Below are 25,143 nucleotides of genomic sequence, written 5' to 3'. Positions count from 1 at the left end.
TTTCTTACATGGCTTTAATTTGAAATCCTTTCATTCTGAAGATGTCTGGATACTGAGATAGAGCGAATGAAAGCAGTACGTTCCTGTTACAGATTCAGCCAAGCATCTCCCTTATTTGAAAGGCTTAATCAGCACACTCAGGAACAAGACGTGAGACATCTTGAGGCACTGCTTCCTTGTCAGCTGAAAGATCAATAAAATGCAGACGCCATTCTTTGCCACGCTGCAGAAAATGAATTTGCAGAGTGAGAAGGACTTCACTTTGAAGCTATTTTATTTGCGCGTGAACTTGGCAAAGGCAGAGAAGTGGCTCTGGGGAGAGCATGTGAGGCTTGGCCCCAGCTGGCCCAGTTGCTTTTGCTCAACCTGCCACATCACTCACTTGCTCAGTTCATCTGAACAGCAGGGCCTCAGGTCAGAGACATTTCCAGGCCACTCAGACAATTCAGGCAAAGCAGTTATTTAACTGATTATGTAAATGACACCTAAAAGCCTCTGGTAATCGTTGTTGATTGGACTCATTAATTTAGGATGATTGTTGAATCTGACAAAAGCAAGCTCAATACCAAAGATACATAAACACAGCTCTAATGGTCAGGAAATGTAGACCACCATGTCCTACTGCCATATTTGACAGTGATCAAATTGCCACTGGTCCCACTCTAGGGGTAACGGTGGACAATTTCAGAAATACCTGGTTGCTTTGTGGCAACTAGTTGAAAGAGAAGTAACCCACTTGACTGCCACTCCGTTTTTTTTTTTCCTTATGGAAGAAATGTGCTCCCTCTTCACTCAGCATATAAACAACTTCTAAAGGCTTCAGTATCTGTGTACTCTTGAGAGACTAAGTGGAATAATTTTTTAATTTAAAAATAAATTACACAAAAAAAATGTTACAATGTTAGCTGTAATTTTTACTGTTTATTTACCTTTTATATTTATTTTAAGATTAATTTTCTGCCAAGAATGAGGCTTCCTGCTGGGTACTATGTGGGATATAATCCCTGTCTACAGAAGGGCTCCCCATTTTGTGGGACAGCAGATGTACACACATGGATGAGCCGTGGGGCAAGGAAGTTCTGGGTGTGGCCTCAGTTTAGAGGCAGGTTTTCAATTTTCAATCCTGTCCCTGCAGCCTGGTTGATGTGAATCTAGCCCATAGGGTTCTGCATGGTAATAGCAGGTGGGACTAAAACAGTTCCCCTCAAATGCAATCCACCAGCAAGAATAATTTTTGATAAAATTTTAAGGAAGGAATTAGATTCAAAGGTGTTAGTTGTGAGACATGGCCAATCCCTTAACTGGGAGCTACTATCTGCTATTTACTATCTGTCACCCTCGAAGATACTCCATTTCTCTCTTCCATTCTACATCTAATTAATACTAGCTCTGCTCAATTTTAACTTCTAAGTATGCTTTGAACTCTTCTTTTCCATTTCTCTTTCAGACCTGCATCATTTTTCACCTGGACCATGGTAGTAGCTTGCTATTTGGCCACAGTTTTGTCCCCTCTTAGGTCATTTATATTAAATGACAATATCACCATAGTTAGAATCCTTCAAAAGCTCCCCATCACTAATAGAATCACTTCTTCTCAGCAAAATAATCTAGGCTATCTCTGCTTCTCCATCCCATCGTTGACTATCCTCTGACCAGCCCGTCTTGGTCTAGTAATACTGATCTGCCTCTACTTCCCTAATCATACCAGGCTGTTTCCTATCTCTCTGTCTGCCCTCCCTTTCTTCTTCACTATGTTAATCCCTACTGTATTCCAGGAAGTCTTTCCCTGAAGCCCAAGCTGGCTTATAATTCCCTCTCCCATTCTCCCAGGGAATCCTGTGCATCCAACATCACAGCCTCTGCTCTGTTATATTAAAATGTTTCCTTCAGGAAACCAGTACCGTAAATCTAGTGCAGTAGCTGACTCTTGCTTCTCACTCAGAGATCAGATTTATGTCACCTCTCAGAAAGGCCATCTCTGATCATCTCATACTCCCACCTGGTTCACCCTTTTTTTTCTTTCACTTATCACTTTATGGTATTTCCTTGTTTATTTAAGTGTTTGTATATAGTTTGTCTCTCCACTAGAATGTGAACTCTGAGAGCTGAGACTTTTTCTGCCTTGCTCATCCCTGTATCTCCACTGCCTGGAAAAGTGCTTGGTATGTAGTAGGCCTTTAATGAATATGCATTTTTCAAAACTGAATTTAATGAATGGAGAATGGATGGATGGATGGATGGATATATTGATGAATAGATGGGCATGTAGTAAGAGGTCAATAAATTAGTCAAGACTGAATAAGCCTATCCATATTAGATAAGCAGTATATAGGCCAATAATGGTCGTAGGTCAATTTTTTAACACCTATAAAGGGACACAGACCACCATAATACCTCAATATTTACTTCTGTGACTCACTGCCACAGACTGTTTGTCTACTATTTTAAGGTATCCCAATTTGTAAAAGCTCTGTCATATCCTGAGTACCACTAGTAATATTCTACACGTTTCCTTCATGTTAATTTTCCTATCTTCTATCCTAGTATGTTTATGCACACATCCCCATATAAAAACACAGAAGAAAAAAAATTCAGAATCAACTTTTAAAGAATTACTGAACTCTTCACTCTATCAATTGACATTATTTTCTGTTTGTGCACAGAGCATTTGGCTTAAATTCCAGACTCATCTTTTATGAGTTTAACCTCCCTCCTCAAAGGTTTCCTCATTTATGAAATAGGTGTGATAATCTTTTTTCCTTGAAATATTATTTTGATTATGTGAGGAAACACATGTGGATGCATTTTTCAAACTTCAGAATGCTCATCTAATATTGTTTTTCAAGTATCATTTCATATCCTTCCCTCACTTATGGATAGTGATAGCAGTGTATATCTCCATATTATCTTTCTTTTAAGCATCTTATTGTTTGCTGCTTCAGGTCAGTTAATCTTAGGTGTATAATCGTTTGCATTCTGAATTGCAACTCCTTCATTAGTTTTTATAACTGTTGCATTCAATAGGACATTGGGGAAGTGGATGGCACAGGCAAAAGGAAATTGGATTTTGAACCTTTTATTATGATGATATCCATTTGATTGTGGTCCAAATGATGAGTGAAGAAAAGCTGGTGTTGTGACAACTTTCCAGTGTGAAATAAAGTGTAAGAGTTGGATTTGCTTATTAGTTTGCTGTTTAGGAGAAAAAAAAAAGCCCCCAATATCAATATTCAGCACATATTTACTGAGCTCTTCTTGTGTACAAGCCAAGCCACTGTGAGCATCTAAGGGTACAGCAGTGTAAGATCTGGTGCCTGCTCCACAGGAGCTAAAAGGCCAGGATCACCTCATCTCTAAAGAGAGAAATGCAAGTGGCCTTGTAGAACCAAGCTCATTATTCACAATTTATAGTCACAAAGGCAAAGCACTGTTTACCTTTCCTTACCTCACAGCTGGTGAATTAGGGGTCACCATGACCACAACTTTTAAAATGAGAAAAATTGAGGACCACTCAATTTTTAAGGAATTAAACTGATACCTCACAGACTCATGCTTTGGTCAAGAACCCCCCAGAGTCATGTTCCCTCTGCTGGGCTTTAGTGATCAACAACATAAAGTATAGTATGTAAGTGAATGTTACAAAACTTTATTAAAAAAAAAAAAAATTGTGGAATTGAGGACTGAGGAAAGAAATATTCATCAGTTTGACATCACAACAATGAGATAGCTCATGTGAAAATATTTTGTAAGCTGTGAAGCCCTATATAAATATAACATGCCAATATATTTTTTAAATTATATTTTATCTGAATGAATGACTATTGAGGGCATGACAAAGATTGGGAGCCTTATGGCAGAGTAAAAAATTGCAAATATATTTTTTAAATTGCTCATTGGTGTTTGGCCTATATGATAATGCAACAGTTCACAGCCACTGTGTTTGTTGATATAGTAGCTAATAAGGGGAGGTTGGTAGGTTGAGAGTGCTGACAAAGTAGACATACTGCATAGTGTAGTTTGAGGTCTAATTTTGTTTAAAATGGTTACAAATTCGGTGAAGATATCCAGTTCAGCATAACATCTTTAGAAGTAAACAACTAAATGGTACACAGTTCTTTCTAAGGCTAAGCAGTTTAATTAATCAAAGCTGGCTCTCTAACTCTGCCATGCCACTGACTGGCCTACAATAAATGGTCTCCCTGCCTGCTGCATTTTTCCATCCAAACATTGTACAAATCAAGGACAAGTATCCTTGAGACTCCTTTTAATGGCAATACTCTTAAAAAGCCAGGCTCCTGCAGTTGCTTAAAATCAAAGAGCATAATGAAAGTTTCTTAGTGCTTTTATGAAATCTGTAAAGATCTTGAAATTTGAAATGCAAAGCAAAGCAAGAGGCCAAAGACTCAACATTTGAGTTTTCAACGTTAATTTTTTAGGAATGCGGAAATCAGATTGTTATCGGTGGCTTCTAATACTGCTATTCTAAAAACGAATGGCTTCTTAATTTAATGACTTCAAAGTGATATAGTGCACCTCTATAAAGTGCTAAAGAGTGCTAAATACAATGCTTTAGAAAAGATCTTACTACCTAAATTTAACTTATCAAGTGAATGATTTGTCAACTGTCAATCACAGAGATGCAATTTTTGCTGTATTAATGTCATCTTTACTAATAACAACTGATTAAGATGATTACTTATCCACACATTTTCATTTTTATAAAAAGTGTTTAAAGGTTTTAAATTCATTGGGGAAATGTTAGTAAGTAATGTGCTTAGAACTACTTAGTATCTGAGCTTGGAATAGAAAAAAGAAAACATGTTTACACTTAGTGAAAAAAATGGTTACCAGTGAGAAACATCTTTGTAACTTTTTAAAATATTATGGTCCAGTGGCAAAGTTCTTCCTTTCATATTTTCAATCTCAATCTGAGTGTAATCATTTAATTACTGATAATCATTAGACTTCAATAGTAATTAAAATCTAAAATATGCTTGGTAGCAATCACTGATCAAGTTGACTTATATACACTAACATTTAATAATAGCAGTACGCTCCTTTCATATTTTCAGGAATTCTAGTATGTATTATAGTGTATTTTATAATAGAATTATCATATTTGTTTTACAAATCTAATTTTGCAATAAGTTGAATGTAGTATATGAAATGTTAATGAAATTAAGAAAACTAGGTATTACTTTTCATTATATCATATTCCTTGTTCTGAATTTTCAAAACTGAATTCACAATAAATGTACTTTCTGGTGAAATTTTAGGGAATAATTAAGAAATTCGAATATATATGATATATAGTACATATATAATTTTTAGATTGATTTACCTTCATTTCTAATCTTAAAATCTAAACACATTTGGTATCTGAGAACATATTATTTGAGTATATTATGCTTTAATCTTAGTATTTAAAATTTTTATTAGGAAATTTATCTTGAATTTCCAAGTTGCAAATTTAAAGAACAATAAAAGAAAAAAGCTAAAATGTCTGTGCAGAATCCCAATTGGTAGAGTTGTGGATTTCGAAATGTAAATATTTTAATATCTTGATTTACTGAGTGGTATTTATACGACTCTGTATAATGTCTGAGTGCTTACCTGCTTACTCTATAAAAATAATTTGTCTACATATTTCCTGTTACTTATAACATATCACAAGTTATTATTATAATAATTTTAAATGTTGACAGATTTAAACATTGCCCTTTTTGTGGAAGCATAACTGACAGTGGTTATAAAAATTTAACTTAAGAAATTTATAGAGGTGAGAAATGCTAAGTCAGTATGAAAATGATTTTGATACAAACCTCAGGTGTAGGCTAGTCAAGAAATAATGGATCAACAGATATTTATTAAGGAATTATGATTTGTGAGGCATACTAATGGGAATATAAAATATGAGAGAGACCTTTTAAGGACATTACACTTTTGTTAATGTGATCAGCAAAGGATAACAGTACATAATGCAGGATTGCAGTGCAGAATGGACGTGTCTGTTCAGGTGCCACCTTCAAAGCAAAGGAAGAAGAGCGTGGCATGAGGAGCAAGAATTATTTCCTTCATGTAGTGATCAGTAACAAATCCGTAAATTCCGAGGGGCTTGAATTGCATGATGGTCCACATTGAAATCACTTTAAAACGATCTCCCATCAAATCTAACAGCCATATTTTGATATGGATTATTTCTAATACATTCAATTTTTTTTCCTCATTTGTTCCCAGAATGCTCGGGCCCATTGGGAATTGAAGGTGGAATCATTTCAAATCAGCAAATCACAGCTTCATCTACCCACCGAGCTCTTTTTGGACTCCAGAAATGGTATCCCTACTATGCACGTCTTAATAAGAAGGGGCTTATAAATGCCTGGACAGCTGCAGAAAATGACAGATGGCCATGGATTCAGGTAACAGATGGGATGGAACAAGGTTACTGGCAAGGAATGACCAGAGTCATTTCACAAAGAAGATAGTGAGTGTCCAAAGTGTGACTTTTCTTCATGGTCACAGAGGAAAGGATGATTTAGCTAGAGTCCAAATGGGCTATAAACTCTGAAACTGTGGGAAACATGCACATTCCATTGGAAAGTGTGTTAAGAGGGTTAAAAATGTTAAAATTCTTGGGTTATAAATATGACAATCTTAAGGTACATATCAAAGAGGGAGGTTTTTACATATGCCATGTGTTCCTTAGTACTGTGTTAACATTTAGTAGCAACTTTTGATACTTCAAGAATATAAAAATTATGTCTTTTCCTTCTCTGTCTTATTAGTAGTTCCATATGTGCTAATATAGAATATGCAATGGATTATGATAATACCTCAAAAGTCTTTAGCACCCTCTTTCAATAGCTGAGTGTGTTTCAATTCATACTCTATCATTTATTAGCATCAGTCAGCTATTTTTTTAAAACATGAGAAAACAATGACATACCAAGAGACTAAGTGATTTCCCAAAGATGTGATGGAGGGCAGTAATGCCTGCATCTTATATTTTATCTACTTAAATACTTTTTGAGCCCTTAGCTGAAGTGAGACAGGAAACTACCTATTTGGAAACAGAAAAGGTGATCAAACCATGATTTCTGTGAAAGATTATACCTCTGTTGGTGGGGAGCATGTTAACAACATCTAACAAGTCGTTGATGTGTGCTGAAGAGAGGGAAAATCCAGTATACCCTGGGGTCAGAGGAGGAAGTAATTAATTATCATGAGAAAGCCTCACTGGAAGATAGCTTTTAAGATAGGCCTTGGAAGATGGCTTTCAGTAGAGACCAGATATCAAGGGAACAGCATGATCCAAGATGCTAGGTGAGAATCCGGGCAACGCCATGTAGAAAATCATGACCTGTGTTTAGGTTGCTAGAGGAATGCGTTCAAATTTAGTGTGCGAGTTTAGCACGCCGTAGGATTTATGAATACCAAAAGGTTTGGGCTTTATTCCATTGGAATAGGGAGTTATTACAGAATTTTGATTTGTTTAGGTAGCTGATCTGTTTTATCTGTTGACTACATAGTTTGAGTCCGAGGTAATTTTTAAGATAGGAATCCATGATGTGATGTTATAGCAGAAGATAGAGACTGCTTTATAGGCAGTTAATAGAAAGGGAAATTGATTTACGGCCAAGTAGTATGATCTCTGTAGTACTTTCAAAACAGGGCCAAAACCTCCTTCAGATATATCTTTGCTCGGATTTCTTATGAATTTTTACATATCCTGTATACATTTCTTTTATCTCTATGGCTCCATGTGGTTGCCTGATATTCTTGTTTTGTTTTATGAATTTAATTTGCATGCATTTGCAGAAATTCCTTCTTAAGTTGCACATGATTTTTCTAATCTACAGCCACATGCACAAAGAAAATTCCAGAGAGTGGAAATGGCACCTTTGTACAGTTTTGATCATAGACTAATGAAGTTCCAGTTAAGTTTTAAATAAACACAAAACAACAAAAAATGCTTGTATTCTATGTGCTAAAAATCATTCCAGAGACCATTCTTTAAGTTGACCTTATGAAATGTATTTATAGGATTGAGGTCATGATAAAACTTTAGAAATTATGATTCATAGCAGAAATTGTAGAGCAATTGAGAGATAATGTCACAAGTTTGAATCAGGGTTTCTATTTGACAAATTGTTTGTGAGCGTCAGTGGTTTCCTATTTCAGTAAACCATAAATAACACACTTAGGCAGTTTTTTTCTCTGAGAAACACCTTATGATTGTTTTATGTCCTGATTTTTCATTTATTTTGTCACGGTTTATTGACTACTTAACACTGCAGAAGTCTTTCAGAGTGTGAATGAATTTTAAATTTTCTTTATCCCAGTGATTATAGGTAGAAATAACCCCAGTGAAACAGGATAGTGGTAGACTCTTAGAGGAACTTAGATTAAATATAACTTTATCAACCTAGGTAGAATAATTAAATACTTCTTTTAAGGGCAGTCTTTTACTATTATTACTGTGGTTATTATTATTTTTCTTTTGGTGTGAAGATGATAATGAACTCTTAGAGAAAAACAAGTAAAAGTAAAATAAAAGGGTTTATATTAGATGAGGAAATCTTGCATATGATGGGAGGAAAACTGAAAACTCACCATTGTTATTCAATACATACTTCATGATTGTGTTCAGAGTATTATGTTATTATATTCTCCAATAACATCTTATTTTCTAAGTTATTTTTCTAAAAAGAAAACGTGTATCCCTTTCTTAAAGGAAAACCGTGTCTAGGAGGCTCTGGGAAGTCTAATTATGTACCAAATATTCTTTGAGCATTAGTAATTTCCCTTGTCATTTAATTATTTTATTTATATTCAGTCCTTCAAATGAAACATTTGAGTACTTTACTTAAACTCACTTATAATGAGCACAGTGTTCCCCTAATCTTTCAGGTGTATGAGACACATGCCCTAATTAGTATTCAATTTCATTTTCTTCCTTGTCTTGATGAAATGAAAATTGAAATGGCCATTTTTAAATTTACACACTCAGCATGCAATTATGGATAGTACCACAATATTCGTAATTGGTTCTGAATTTAAGGGGTTAGTGCAGTAAATTCAGTTCAACAAAAAGCTTTTTTTTTCTTATTTTTTTCTCAAGTTTTTCTGACCTTTATTTCCTCACCCAGATTTTTTTCCATGTAATAAATAACCACCACCTTCAACACTAACTGGGTCATTAGCACCCTGGAATATCAATTTCCCTTTTGACTGATATGTCAGAAATAACAACTTTGCACAATTATGGAAATATACCTTGTAATATATAAAAATTAAAGGCTTATCTAAACCTTCTGGGAACTTTGCTCACTGAATCAGATCAGCCAGGATGATTATTTATTATTTATTTTAAAAGATAAATATTTTCTACTCCTGTTATTTTTCTCTTCTTTTTTTATAGCTACATGTAGTTTTCATTTATTGTTTGTTATTTTTTTCTTTGAATTTCCAAGGTGATTTTGTTTGCATATGTTCTTTCTGGGATGCATATACATTGGATTTCCAGGCATTTATTTATTCATCTGTTCGACAAACATTTACTAAATGAGTGTCTACCCTGTGGTCTGTTCTCTATTGGGCACTAGAAAAAAGATAGTATTTGCCTTTGCAATGCTTTCAATCTAGGATATAGAAAAGTAAGTAAACATAATAGTATAACATGTGTAGCCTGGTCTTACATCATCTGCTAACCATCCTATTTGAACCAAAATATTTTATTATATCCAAACAGTCTATTTTTAATAGAGCTTTTGTTAAACTAAAAACTAGTTTGGCATATTTATAGAATATGAAAGGAGAGAAATTCCCATTACACTATGTATTACATAGCTATATTATTATATGCTGATCTATTTGATGGGTATATTAAGGCAAAGCCATAATTTTCCTTTGAAAGTTAATTTACCAGTAGTTGTTTCAGTGCTAGTATTTTATCACAGAAAAATAGATCTTGATCTATTTTAAATAATTCATTACCCTTTTGGAAAATGTGAATATGAACTTAATATGTTCCTTTTCTATATCCCACAGAGTTTAGTGGGCGGGGGGTGGGGGGGTAGTAGTTATTTCTCAAACTTTAATGTGCCCAGGAATCACGTAGGTCACTGGATAAAAATTAAAACTTCTGGATTGTCCCACAGACCTATTTACTGCAGGTCATCCTCAGACTACACTGTAAAAACAGGGCTCATCAGCTCATAAAGCCTGGTTTTGTACTGCCTGAGATACATTAAAAATAAATAAAATGCAAAAAACACTTTTGCTTGATGATCTGAGCACTTAGTTGTTGGAACTGCAAGTAGTGATAACTGCATGGGTGGAAGGAGAGGAAACAACAGTGAAGAAAAATGAGGAAGAATAGTAGGAATTATGTGACCCACAAAAAGTCTGTAAACTAGAAGGAGGCAAAACCATGTTGTATATCCTAGTCAGAAATGCATCCCCCCTTTAGCAGCAATTCCTAAGTAGTCATTATTCATTAGTCATAAAGTTTTTAAGTATTTTCAACAGTTAGTGTTCTTAAATGGCTATTAGATTCTTCTTTGTTAGAAAAGTTTAAACACCCAAAAGCAAGACCATCTGACTTCTGCATTTTAAACAAAATAATAGTGTAGAATACATGGACCCAAAAGAGACTTATGTGAGCACAAGTTATGTTACAAGTTCACATTTCTGGAATATAAATTCCATATCTGGTGGATTTTTTTAAACTTTGTGAACTAGGTATTTAAAATGCTGCAAAAAATAGAGTAATCATGTATTTCATTTCAAAAGCCTATATATAATATGTTTGAAGACTTTTGGTACTTATAGGCACCTGGAGCTCCTTGAAACACAAAAACCGTTTTTTAAAATCATAAAATTAAACAGTTGATTTTTTTTTTCCAGGTTGTTTTCTAGTTACAGAACCTGAATTGCACAGAATCAAATCTGTCTTTACTACATCTTCATTCAAGTAGAATATGTTTTAGCCTGTTTTTTTCCTGAGAAAAGCTACATTCTCAGATACACTCCCATTCATACTAAACATCTCTCTAAGGTTAATTACATCTAGACATTAATATATTGCTTCTAATCATCTTTGTTTAAAATAGTAATCTTGTATGGAAAATTACTATTTTCCTTAAAGTTGTTTATTAGAAATGAGGTTCCACACATAGTTGTGTGTGCTTTTAAAAAACGTTACTTTTTAATGTTTAAAAACAAAAAGGCACTTAGCATTAAGTAAAAATGACATGATGCATCTTTACTGAAATATATTATATTGGTATAATATATTTATCAATATACTTATTGATAAATAAATATATTGATAATAAATATATTATCAATATATAATATTGACGATAAACATAGTTAGTCTCTAATTATTTGGTCATTTACCACATTTATACTAATACTATGCATACTGCTTGCTTATTTGCTTTAATGGATGTGTTTTGGATCTTAACTCCAGATTCTCTGAGCTATGGAATAGATGACTAACCAGAGAGCAATTGTTCTCTAATACAAAAGAAGCTGCATTGGGAATCTCTTCTCTTTCCTCTAAGCTGCTTTCTCTCTTTCAGCACCCAAGACCTCATTGACCTGGATTTCTTGCTGCTGCTCAACTTCACCTGGCTGTTTGCTGCTGTTGTGGTTAGGCACATACACTTCATGGTTTTTCTATTGACCATCTACCAACCTTCTTTAGATTCAGCTCCTTTATTGCCTTTTCTATAAAGTGATTCCTGAAATTCCTGCTTTTTATCTCCAAAGCCATAAGTGACTACACTGTCCTTTTTTCCCACTCTGACAACTATATATTTCAATCATAGCAGCTAATATACTTAACATAAAAGGGTCTTTGTTTACCTTTCTCCTATATCACTTGAGAGTTAGTATTACACCTGACTTAAGTCTATTTCCATAGCACCTTGAATTAAAAAAAAAAAAAACTGTGTTGGGTAGATACAGATAATTGATAGAAGAAAAGAGACTACTGAACAAAATAGATGGGAGAGAAATAGTGGTTGTTTTCACATGGTAATCATACTGCACTGAGTGGTACTGAGAATGTCCAAACAACTTAGCTCATATCTATGTTCAGCTGTTATATACTTACATGTGAATTGTGCCCTCTAAGCATGATCCCATTGGTGCCATATGTGCTACATCTCTCCACAATATAAGGAATTCCTCACGCATCTGGGCAGCAGAGGAATCAAGCTTTCTGTAATTCCAGTGGCCCATACTTTCCTCCGTACCACTGCAAACCACTTTTATATGCAACATTAGATGAGCGTGGGTAATATTTGTAAGGTGTTTGCCAGGAAGTCTGCTAATTAAACCCTGAGTGCCAAACACCAAAATTTTCACCTTCTTCTATCCTGGTTATGTTTTGTTCCAGAAATGTTAAAGAAAAAATGTCTATTTTAACTTCTTGCAAAATTTTTATAAGTTTGTTATTATAATCACACCACCAGAGTTTGAAACTTTAGACATTACTGTTGTTAAAATAATCATATTATTTTAGTGTCTCTCTTAGTCTCTCTCTAAGATTAATTTACCATAGAAAAACATTTAAAGTACTAGTATTTCCCAAGCTTATGCTATGTCATTTTTGCCCTTACAGAAATGTCAAAAAAAAACCCAACTAAATGTATTACTATTATTCATAAAATATAGAATATGAAGAGTTACAGGGAGTTGTTTTAACGTAATTTTTAGCATCTATTAAACTGTTAGTAGATAATTCAGTAAAACACTCATATATAAAAGACTTTTTCATTATACGTACTTGCTATACATTTTGGCCGTGAGAAAAACATTTCCAACTTATCTTCTGTATTTACAAAGGTTGAGATTTTAAATGTCTTGTGGTTCGTTTAGTTCCCAATGTCTCATGAATATTACCAGAGTGATTTTTTTTTTTTTTTTTTTTTTTTAGTTTATGATACTGGTAGATTGAAATAGAGATCATCTGAATTGATTGAAAATAACTCTCTGTCATGGAAAAAACAAAACATTCAAAGTTTAATATCTCTGGTTTTCCAATCTACCTTGATCACCTTCATGGCAAACTTATTCTGGTTCCCTCTTCAAATCTCTTCACGTTACCATCTGGGCAGCCTCTGGACTATATATCCCAATTTCTGGCACTTAGGACTAAAGGAGACAGAACCCTAAGTTCCTATCATCTTTCAGAGTTTCTAGTAACTTTGCTCCGATGTTACCAAACGCACTCGTGAACGTGCGTCTGCCGTGCCTGTGGATCCAGCTTCAATCCGAGGTGTTAACCGTGCTTATGAGACCTGCCCATGGGAGATTTTGCTTATGAGTCCGCGTCAGCTACTGCCTCCAATGCAGCAGTTCGTTCTGAAAGGGCTGCAGCAGCACCTCCTGCAAGGGCAGAGGAGGGCTACTGGCAGCCTGTGCTGAGTCCTCAGGCGGGGTAGAAAGGCCGAGAAGCAAGGGGAAAAGTGAGAGTCTGAGCTAAAGGTTTGATTGTCTCTTTATGTTTATCGTCTGGGAACTAGTGGGATTACTATTTGGACTGAGCTGAAGGAAACCCTTATTTCCACTGTAGACACTGAACAAATTTGTTCTGCCCCAAGGCCTCACTGAAAACCTCCTTGTGTTGAAAATGTGACCAAGTACCAAGCCACTTGGCCTGATTCTGAAAGCTTTAGTTTTTTGAGACAGTAATTAACTTGAAACCATTCAATTTGGGGGATTCGGTTGTTGTTTAAAACTAACTGAATGTGGTTAGATGTAAGTGCAGAAAAAGTTACTCTAGTCACTTATACTTTGGATCCAGCTGAGTCTCATTATCCATACTATTATGTATTAGCTTGAAAATCATCTAACAGCTAGCACTATATGCTCTTTCAACTACCTGGTGTATATTGAATCCATAATTCCATGTAATTGGTATTGTTCTTATACCCATTAGTCAGATAGGGACATTTAGGCACGGAACGATAAATTGTCCAAATTGACTCATCTAGTAAATTGCATAGTTGGGATGTAAACACAGACAGCTTGTGTGAGAGGCCAGCGCTAAGCTATTCCTAACCTCTGTACTGTCCTTACTTTGAAAGCACTTGGAAGCGCCCTTTTATTTATTTATTTATTTATTTATTTTTTGGAGGTACGGGGTGGGCACTGGTAGTGGGTATGGGGGGAGTCTTGGATTTTCTTAAAGCTTTATAAAGTAGCTATTGTATTTTATAAAATTTATATCTGCCCATAAGCAAGCAGTGCACCTCTAGGCTGGGGCAGTAGTTCTCAAATGTCAACTACATAAAAATTACCTGGAGAGCTTTTTAAATATGGTCCCCATCCTTAGAGTTCCTGGATTAATAGGTGAGAGTTGGAACCCAGGGGACTACATAATAAGCAGACACCTCAGGTGGATTGTGGTAGCGGTGATTCTTAGGAAAAAAAGTAGTAATCGCTACCCTGATGGAGCTCACAGTCTAGCAAGAGAGATATACTTCTCCTTGAATGTGCCCCTTTCACTATTAGAAGCAACTTAATTAAATAAAGATGTTGGAGAATAGTATATTGTTCTTCCAAATGAGACATTAGTGTGGGATATTTTAAAATAATGGATGGCATCAAGACATCACAAATCTAAGACCTAACTACTTAAGCTGCTTTGGTGATATTTTATTATTAACCTGCCTGTATGAGTTGTCTGCCTTAAGTGGAATCCCCATTCCTCCATGAACTGGAAATAGTAATGCTTAATTGTTTTCAAAGGATTTTTGCCTATGACGTGAGACCTTCAATAATTAAGTCATAATTAAATAGTAAAAGGGTCGTAAAATATCCACATCTCTGGAAGACCAGGCTTTAAATGTTTTATTTTCAAATCCTCAGCTGGGTCTTAGGAGTATTTAAGGAAGAATTACTTATTTTCTATGCAACCAGAGCATAATGTAAACATCAAAAAGCCATTTACATTTTAATTATTAAAGGTGAATTTAGTGTATTCACCATTTTTGAGGATGACATTGAAGAGCTTATTCCAGACGGAAGGAACAGGATGAACAAAGTCACAAAGGAGATGGAGGGAACTCAAGGTACCACAGGGACTGGTTTATTATACTGAAAATTTGGGTACATGTCGGCGGGGGTGGGGGGCGGGAGGGTGCGGAATAAGAGGATAAGGGTCTACAAAGGTAAGGAGACATCAGAAGGTGAAATACATCAATACTGGATGAAGGTGGCACTTGATGGTTATTGAAGAGTTTTCAGCAGGTTATTAATACTGTCAGAACTAGAGTTTAGGAAGGTGGCATGTCAGTGGTGTGGTGCGTGTTATGTGTACACAACACAAAGCCTAGTGCTAATGAGGCTTTAAGTAAAATTTTATTGAATAAATGCTGTGTTTAATGCAGAGGTGAGTCTAGGAGCAGGCACACCAGTTGAGAGGCTTTTATGGCTAACTGCCCAGAGGAGGACCTGAATGAGACTGGCAGCTGTTGAAATAAAAATAAAAGATCAAACTGTAAGAGGGTTTGAGGGTGCATCACTGACAACTGATTCAACTGTGTGTTATGGGAGGGGAGGGAGGAAAAAAGTAAGAAAAATTAAATTCCAGGGTTTTGAGCCTGAGCATGATTTTGGTACCATTAACAGAAATGTAGAAATCAGGAAAAGGAGTTGGTCTGCTTGGAAAATGATGCGTATATTTTGGGCCTCGGTGATTTACCTAGAGAAAATAATATCCAGCATAAAGCTGGAAAAGTGAGTTTGTTCTGTATAGAAAGTAGAAGTGGATCAAGTGGACACCACCGCCAAGTGACACACTTCCTTATTACCACTGGTCACTTTGAGTCACAAGGCCATGCCTGTCCACAGAGTTGAAGTAGATTTTTGAGGGGACAGATGAGAACTCTAAAATAGAGTATCCTCCCACAGAGGTAAAAGTCTCTCTCTCTTCTATTTCCATTTTCATCAAAACAGTGTATAAGACCATAGCTTACCTGGGAGCACCATTGCACAGGACCCTTTGGAAGAAAAGAGCTGAACTTTGAGCTTGGGGATAAGTGTATTCATTCTACACATTAACGCCTTTTTCAGGACATTTCATTTCTGTACTATATGTTGGTTACATTTTCTCCATGTATTTGTTTTTAATGTTGTTATTGCTGTGGCTGCTGCTTTTTTCCCCAAAATTGATATATTTAATTAGAATAGTAGCTGTTTCAACTTAACATGGGTGTACTTAGTGTAGATTGTTTTATTTTGTTGTTATTTTGGTCCTTGAAAAAATAACAAAGATCTCCTTTTTTTTTTTTCCCACAAATGGGCTCTCAGATTTTTGCTTGTATTATGTGTTTAATGCTACTTTAAGTTTGAAGTATTCTTCTCTGAGTTTATAATAACAGGCTATATTTTCATTTTTCAGATTAAAAAGAAAGCTATGTTAAACTCAGGTCTCCTTAGTTACTATCATTAGCACTGCTATGAGAGTGAGTGCTGAGTTTCAAAAGCAGATGTAAATGTTTCTTAGTTTTCCTAGCAGGAACCTAACCTAAGCCAGTATTTTTTTTTTTTTTAATTTTTAAAATTTTTATTTTATACTGGAGTATAGTTGATTAACAGTGTTGTATAGACTTATTTTTTAGAGCAGTTTTAGGTTCAGAGCAAAACTGAGAGGAAGGTACAGAGATTTCCCATATATCCCCTGCCCCCAGACATCCCCTATTATCAGTGTCCCCCACCAGAGTCATACATTTGCTACAGTTGATGAAACAACCTTGACACGTCATTATCACCCAAAGATCATAGTTTCCATTAGGGTTCAATCTTGATATTGTATGGTCTGGACAAACATATAATGACATGTATCCACCATTATAGTTTCATACAGAGTAGTTTCATTGACCTAAAAACCCCCTGTGCTCCACCTATTCATCTCTCCTTCCCTCTCCCAAATCCCTGTATTTTTACATATTGGTAGCTTTCAAGAAGTTCTTTCAAGTGATTATCTTGTAAAACAAAACAACAAATAGGACATTTTGATATTGCCAATGGATCTTAGCTTTTCTTTTCTTAGGAGCATTAACCCAGATTTGGAAATATGTATGTAAATGTTGAAAGAAGAGTACACTACAAATTTTTTAGAATGTTTTCCTTAGTTTCGAATCTGCTGTAGATGAATCAGTATTTATTTAGCAGCTCCTATTTGCAAGAAACTATTTGGGCAATAGACACGTTTTCTGAGCCTATGTGGAGCTTATTTAAGTAAAGAAAACATGTTAGATGATCTTATGCAAAAAATTTTTACTTCATTGTGTGGACATTTGAGAGGGAAAAAAAAAAGCTGTTTGATTTAATTCAATGAATAATTGAACTCAACGATGTGCTCTGGGAAGTGTGGAGAATTTATTCTGAGTTCAAGCCACATGGGACTTCTTGAAGGGTATTCCCTTCTACTTCCCAGGCTTGGCAAAAACATCTTCCAAAGTGACCTCCAACTCCCTTTTAATTAATAAATTCATTCATTCATTCATTCATTCATTCAGTGTATTCACTGAGCATTTCCCATGTGCCAATTTCTCTTCTAGAGGCAAGTTTATCAAGGAAGCTTTCCCTGACTCAACTCTTCACCCTAGACTAGATACAGTTCTCATAATATATGTTCTTACAACTTCTTATTCTTTTTTGCTTGTTGCTTATAATTAAAGACTATATAGGAGATTATTTTATTAAGTAAGCTGCATGAGGGTACGGGACTGTCTGTTGTCTCACTTTGTGTTCTCACCAATCCCAGTGACTAAACCTTTAATAAATAAGAAAAAATGCTATCATAATTGGTATCCCCAAGACCTAGAACAATTTTTCTTTGCTCAGTATTTATTAAGTGAATTAATAAATAGTGTGAAGATAAGCCACATTACCTATAAATCTAACACAAGTAAAACACATTTGCATAAGCAGTTATATTCTATGGTAAAGCAATATGGTGTTCAAGATCAGTGGTTCTGGATTCAACTGGCCACTGTCACTTTGGATAAAATTACTTAACCACTCTAAGATACAACTTCTTTATATTTAAAGTGGTAACAAAAATAGAGTGGCTTTTTAAGATTGTTGTGAATATTATATAATGGATGTTGTCACATATTGACCATATAGCAAGTGATTAATAAATGTACATTCTCACTCATTTAACAAATATTTATTGAGAGTTGTAGCCAAGACTTTTAACTGTCTCCCAACATCCTTTTCGCCTATTTCCATAGCAAGAGGATTACTAGCTAATAAGCATAGCTACCTTAGGTCTAGAGTTACCTCAGAATATAGTCTTATTCTGTATAAGATTATATATCTTATTTAGTGTAATATTCTGTATATGCTATATAAAAATAGTCTTTTAGGCTATATTTCCCAACCTCCATTTCCACTAGGTGTAGCCTTGTGATTCACAAATGGCCCAAGGCATATAAGCAAAATCATCACAGTGTGGTTTCTGTGAATCTTCCTTGAGAGGTTGCACCCACATGCCCTCTTCTCCCCTCTTATCCCTTTCTTCATCCTGCTGCCAGAAACTCAGATGCCACCCTCTTGGACCATGAGATCAGAGTTTCATACAGTGGCAACAAGATAGAAGGCAGCCGGGGCCCTGCTATATCAGCCCCTTCTGCCTAGTCACATGTTTACACAAGGGAGAAGCCAAATTCTTTCTTATTTAAGCCACTGTTAATTTGGGCTTTTGTCACTCACATCTGAACTGAATCTTACCTAATATGATTCTGAAAATAGCATGTTCAATATTAGATCCAAGGCCAAATGTATTAGTGTCATAATAATAATTTTTAAGTGTTACATGTAAGTGCAAAGGAAGCTATTTAAAAGGAGACTTAAAGAGCAGATAAGCTTTCAGACTGCTCCAATAGATGAAAGGGGCCTTCCAGATAGACAGACATAACAACAGAAGAATTACCTTTTTGTCCAGCCTCGCCAGACCCTCATTAGCTTAGGGAGTGCTCCACCCCCTGGGCTATCTCTCTTGCTCTCCTCTGGGTCTGAGATGACCATTCAATCCTGGCATGTGACCTTGGGGAGGCAACTTGACCTTTTGGGCTATCTCTCTTGCTCTCCTCTGGGTCTGAGATGACCATTCAATCCTGGCATGTGACCTTGGGGAGGCAACTTGACCTTTCTAGACCTAGTTTTCTGTTTCCAGTCACTATTAATTGATATTTTCTCTTTATGTCCGTAACAACCCATTTGTCCCTTTATCATTTGTAATATTCTGCTTCGAATTACAGTTAATTGTGTGTTTTTTCCTCTTTAGATTACATGTGCAAAGATCTTTTCTGTCTTTCCATTTCCCACTGTCTCTATCATCATGTTTGTACATTATAGACATGTGGGACAAATTAAATCCATTAAATAATCAGAAGTGCAGCTGAAAATGTAAGTTGCAGTGACATGGTAGGAATTAGTGCATGCAGAGTGAAGGATGTGCATGTTTTAATTTGGTGGTGGGGAGGCGAACCACTGAAGGTTTGAAAATGAAGAAGTGATCTAAGACTGGAGAAAATCTACACTTCAAGCTACCAAAAAAAAAAAAAAAAAGTCAAGTGTAATGTAGTTTGCCTTATTTTGAATGTCCTAATAACATGATTATAGTATTTTGTCATCAGAAATTTTATGTCACTTTTAAAATCATATGAATCTTAGAATAATGGGTTGTAAAATGAACTGTAAAGCTAGAGTTATGGATGTAATTTTTATAGGAATAAATCTGGTCAGTGGTTAGTATGTGTAGTTCTTGACCATTAAAAAATAACTTGTTTTCTAAATTCCAGTCACACTCTAATGAAATTACAAAAATTAAAAAATGATATTTTTCCATTTAAAAATAATTAATTCAAGGTTTCAAAAATGTTAGATCAAATTGTATTATAGTATTTAGTTAGGGGAAGTGGAACAAAAGTTTACGAACAATACAGTCATTACATTTTTTAAAGATTGTCTAATTGCCAACATCTGTTCAGCAAAATTATTATTTTAAAATAATGAGATGTATTCTATTTTCTTCCTCCTAAATTTGAAATATTTTAATGTTTTGCTATGCAGATTTTTTTGGTAGTGGTGAAACTGTGTTTCTTTGAAAACATGTAAAAATATTATCTTTCTACCTTATCAAGGAGTCCATGTTGGACAAGAGTGCTGTGTGGGGAGTAGAGTTTTTTCTGTGCTTACCTTTGCCCTTTGTGTATTCTTCTCCTTACTTCTAAGGGAACATAGATGACCAAAGTTCCCCCATCATCTTTCCATCTTGGCCCATATGGGAGACCAGAATTATACAATTTATTTCTTAGGGTTAATATAAAGAGCAAAGAAATAGTGTAATATGTATAAAAGCACTTTGAAGAGTAAAAGTTAAAGAAATGGAGTCTAATATGTCTTATCACTGTGAATTAAAGAATCATTTTCTTCTTTTTGTTGTTTTCCTACATTTGTAAAGGAGAAATTCAACTTTCCTCTTTCCTGGAAAGAATGGTACTGATAGCAATCAATCAAAGAATCCCTAAAGATGCTAGGCACCTAAGGGTCAACATCACCTTTAATACTCAGAAGACCCTGTGAGTTAGACAGCATCTCATTACCATTGTACAGATGAAGAAATTCTGGTTCAGGAAGGTTAAGAACCTTGCCCAAGGCCATGTTAGGAAGTACAGTGGCACCACCAGGTTTCCAGCATGGGTTTTCAGAAGACAAACATTTTAAGTAGAGTGATCTTCTCCCACCCTAAAGAAACAGAATTTCTGTTGTTCCTTCTAATATCCCTTGGTGGAGGCAAGCAATTTTGGGTCTTAGTGGTTCTTACCACTGATCATCACCTAGGAAGGAGGGGTCTGTATGCACATCTTAAAGACATGCAGTACAGGACTTCCGATTGCAGGCTTTTGCTTCTCTTTGTTTCTCATCTTTCCAGTGTTCCCATAGCACCATCATTCTCCCAACACCTACTAAGAAGTCCCAAACTCAACAAGTCCAGTCCCAGATGTTGGTTTGTTGTGAAAAACTCTGACTTCAAATTTCAGGATTTATTTGCTCATAAAGGGATTCAAAATGTTCAAACAGCTTAGAGCATTTTACCTTCCATATTTTAGTTTAAAATAATTAGATATTTAAGTGGAGTACCCATACTTTCCATAGAAATACAATGCAAATTACGAATTAATCCTTACCATAGAAGTGTATAAGCAGGTAGAAGGATTAAAAGATATTACTTGCCCCTTCCAGGGAGACTTCGTTATAGACTGCAATGAACCTTTTGTATCAGGCAGCACTTTAAGAGATGATGGAATATTGCCAGTGTGTGTCCGATTTTAGAGTCATATTAAAAACTTACTTTCAGCATGTCTGAAATTAGATAACATGGTTAGCTCAGGTAATAACATTCCTAGCGGCTACCGTTAGGTCTAGCCTAACAATTTAATAATAAGGAAAAATAACCAAGCACTATTTGGTTTGTCTTTTTAAACAGAGTTTTTGAATCATGAAGTTAAGTTCTCAAAAAAAGCCATGAAATGTTGTCTGTTTGGTTATTGTTCAGAATATTTGCTGATATATTCCAATGTGACAATGAAATTTAATTTCTAAAACTGTTTAATTTTATTTTTGAAACACAGATGGAAGAGCGTACTTATTTAGATTAAAATAAAGCCAGAAGTACACAAAGACTATAGAACACTAACTTATTTCTTGGTAATGGCTGCTGCATCTGTGCCCCAGAGGTTTCCACTCCTTCTGTTTAGTCCTCTGATTTCTCTTTTTGGTTAATTCATTCATATTGCTCAATGCTAGAAAATAATATCCTAGAAAATGTGCCACTTCGTTTGCTAGAGCATATGTTTGCTTAGACTTTTTCCTTCAGTACATAAAAATGAAGAGTATCATAGTATTCTGCTTCCCAGAAGTACCTTTTAAGTTTTTATTATGTGAATTTTGTTTCTGTCTTGATGTTTAATTGATCCCATGTCAGCATTTTAAATTTCAGGGCACTAACTGCCACTACCAATAATATCTTCATGAAGGGAAAGGTATAGAGTATTCTCATAGCAAAACTTGGAAACTGTTCTGTTGGCATTGTTGTCATTTGTGTGCTACAAACAACACGCTGAAATAAGAAAAATTAGAGAACACAGGGGATAATGCATTCTTCTCTACCTGCCAACCCTTCATCGTCCTGGTTAGGGATATGAACATCAGGGAATTCTCAGGTTTGGCTAAGACTATGCTTAAAGTAATTGAAGATCCAGTTGTTATTTTTCTTTTCCTATTCCCTCAGTACTGTCCTCAGTCACGTTCACTTTGAAGGCCACTCAGCGAGGTGGTTGAAGTGGAGGAGAGCATTCATGTGGACCTTAAAGTGAAATTCCTCCCCCTCGTTCCTGAGCCAGCTATTAGAAGTAATGAACCTCTCCTAACATCTGCCTTAAAGTTTTTTTTCAATTGATAAACTTTTTAAAATTTTTCAACATGCTAATTTATCCCCCCTCTCTCACTCCTCCCCCCTCTCTCTTTTCTTTGTGGAGCAGGTGATTGCCCTCTTCACATCCGCCTAACAGCTATTGCTGTTGACATTGGCCACCTATAGGAACTTAAGCAAGTCCAGTCTCTGGCCCACAGCCTCCCTCTTTCCTCTCCCCTTCATGGCGCATCCACTGCTCATGTGCTTGTGCATCAAGGATTTTTTTTTTCCTTTTTGGTATCACCTCAGGCTTCTTTAAAAATATATAGATTAGCAAAGTGACCTTATTTTTATTATTTCTAATGTATCTTTATTGAGGTTAATGTTCCTACTCATGTAATGTCATCATTTTCTCTTTTAATTCCTCTTGTTTCTTCCCCATCTTCTATCTTCTCTTTGAAGTTTCTGTTTTTCTCCTTCCTTCCTTCCATCTTTTTACTGAATCTATTCAAATTACCAGGCTTTTTACAGACAATGACTCCTTTAATTCTTGCCCTAGCCATATAAAGTAACCAAGAAAAAGACAAGAAAAATCTAAATTTCAGAGCACAAGAATTAAAATCCCTACCTCAGACCATGAAACTTTATTTATGAGGGTTCTGGACTACCACTACCTTCATATATACTATTACATGAAACTTAATATACAGATTGAAGTCTTTAAACAAAATAGCCACAGTTCAGTTCATTCCTGAATATAAATACTGGAGGATATGAAGAAACTCTAGCCACAGCAAGTACCAAGAAGGGGGAGAAGAGTGAAATATACTGAAAGCTCTTCAGAAATAGGGGGAAATTCAGAGGAAACTGTTATGCCAGGACTCGTGGAACAGCTAACAGGTTACACCCATGACGGTGTGTGTATTCCTTCTGTTGCATGCTATTTACTGAATGAGGTGTTTCACTTTGATTGGAAATTTTCCCAAGTGCAAAGAGTCATAAAGAGGTTCTAGTTTTTACGTTTACTTGCTTGTGTTCTTGTCCCATCTTTTTTTCAAAGAAGACAGTTGGGTTAATTGAACACATGTCAAAGGCTGACCAGCATTCAGAACAGTGGAGAGCAAATTAGGACCCCTCTTATCTGGAGCTTCAGAACTAAGTATTAGATTAGTTAATAAAAACTGATTAAAAGAAAAAAGCATTTAAATTCTGTTTCATTTTTCTTAGATGAATCACACCCATGAAGCATTATTGATTTCAGTTTTTATTTTATTTGTTGCTTAAGCATACTGGCAAAGTTATTCAAGCACAGAACCCTAGGTATTAATTACTTCCCCAATAATATCAATTGTTTTCAGTAATTTGCCTTTTCGAGGTTTTTCAAAGCTATTTCACGTTTTCATAGGCAAAAAAACCCTCTCCTTTCCCAGTCACATTTAGCAATTATGTTTAATCAAATTACATAATTAAAATAACAGGCACAACTTGAAAAAAAACAGGTTGAGGATCAAACACAACTGACTCACAGTTAGTGTGCGTTTCAGCTGGCAACAAGGAGAATGGGCCTGGCAGAGACCAGCCAAAGTGCCAGGATGTGCAGAGCGGTGCATGTGTTTAACAGTGGGAATGAAGTGTTAGTGAATCAGGTCGTTGGTGATAGGGAGGTTGTTTAAGGGAAATTCTGTTATAACTAGGCCAGTCATATCAAAACCATGAACCTATGCACTGTTGGTCTGAGTTACTCCTTTCATCCCGACACACCCCAGAGGTCTTCCTCCTTAGACACGTTCATGATGCTTCCCACCACCCAGGTCTCCACAGAAGATAAAGATGCAATCGATAAAATACTTTATGTTAATAAGAGAATGTGAATTACAGGGGTGTCTAATTCCCTGTAATTTTTAACTAGAAACTTTTGGTAATAATGTTCCTGTTTTTTTTTTTTAAGCCCTTAAGTGACATCTGAACAATCCAAATATTTAGAACTGCCTCAGAGGCTCAAGTTATTTCTCATATCACTCAAAAGAGATGGTTACCTGTTCTTTTTGCCTGAAGCTTATTTGTATTGCCAGCTCCCAACTGACAGCCCTCCTGGGGATTGTCCTTACTGTGACCTGTGAAAGCATACTTAAATGAGGTGGATTATGAAAAATATTGTGGAGAAAAAAAAAAAAATCTCATTTACAAATTTAAAAGTTTAAATACCATCAGTATAAAATGGTTATCTGGAATTTTCAAATATACATATATATGTATACATGTGTATATATATATATATTTTTTTTTCATACTTCCAGACCCGGAGCTAATTGAATGCATGTCTTTTTGCATCTCCGCTCCACCAGAGGTAGAATGTTAGTACATAAAATAAAATCTCTATTAAGATGAAAGTATCATGAATAATGACGATTTACAATTTCAAGGGTGCTCTAATTTTCTCTAATTACACATGTCCTTTATAATAACCACACAAAATATAATGTCTCTAATTCAACATAAGGACAGTTCTGATATTCGAGTGAAATATTCATTTCCTTAAGTTAAAAGATGGTTGTAGTTTGGCCATTGTTTCCTTTAAAAATGTGCTTTTCTTTTAGTTTAAGCATGATTGTGTTCATAGCTAATACACAGTTACAGCAAATTCCTCAAGTTATGTTTTAACAATTCTAATGATGGACATATATCAACATCATCCT

The 25,143-nt window shown here is 35.4% G+C and overlaps 1 protein-coding gene across 2 annotated transcripts in view; it reads left to right on the top strand.

Annotated features, from left to right (window-relative positions):
- The window catches only part of EDIL3 (EGF like repeats and discoidin domains 3), a 429,209-nt gene that overhangs the window by 271,474 nt on the left and 132,592 nt on the right, over positions 1-25,143 (top strand). For both annotated transcript variants that reach the window (XM_059916719.1, XM_059916720.1), the window contains one exon: positions 6,238-6,419. In XM_059916719.1, coding sequence (XP_059772702.1) covers positions 6,238-6,419 — 182 coding nt within the window. The remainder of the gene's footprint in view (positions 1-6,237; positions 6,420-25,143) is intronic.

This window comes from Balaenoptera ricei, chromosome 3 (genome assembly GCF_028023285.1).
Source record: "Balaenoptera ricei isolate mBalRic1 chromosome 3, mBalRic1.hap2, whole genome shotgun sequence".
Classification (NCBI taxonomy): domain Eukaryota; kingdom Metazoa; phylum Chordata; class Mammalia; order Artiodactyla; family Balaenopteridae; genus Balaenoptera; species Balaenoptera ricei.
The sequence above is the reverse complement of the archived record's forward strand: the minus strand, read 5'-3'. Positions and strand labels throughout refer to the sequence as shown.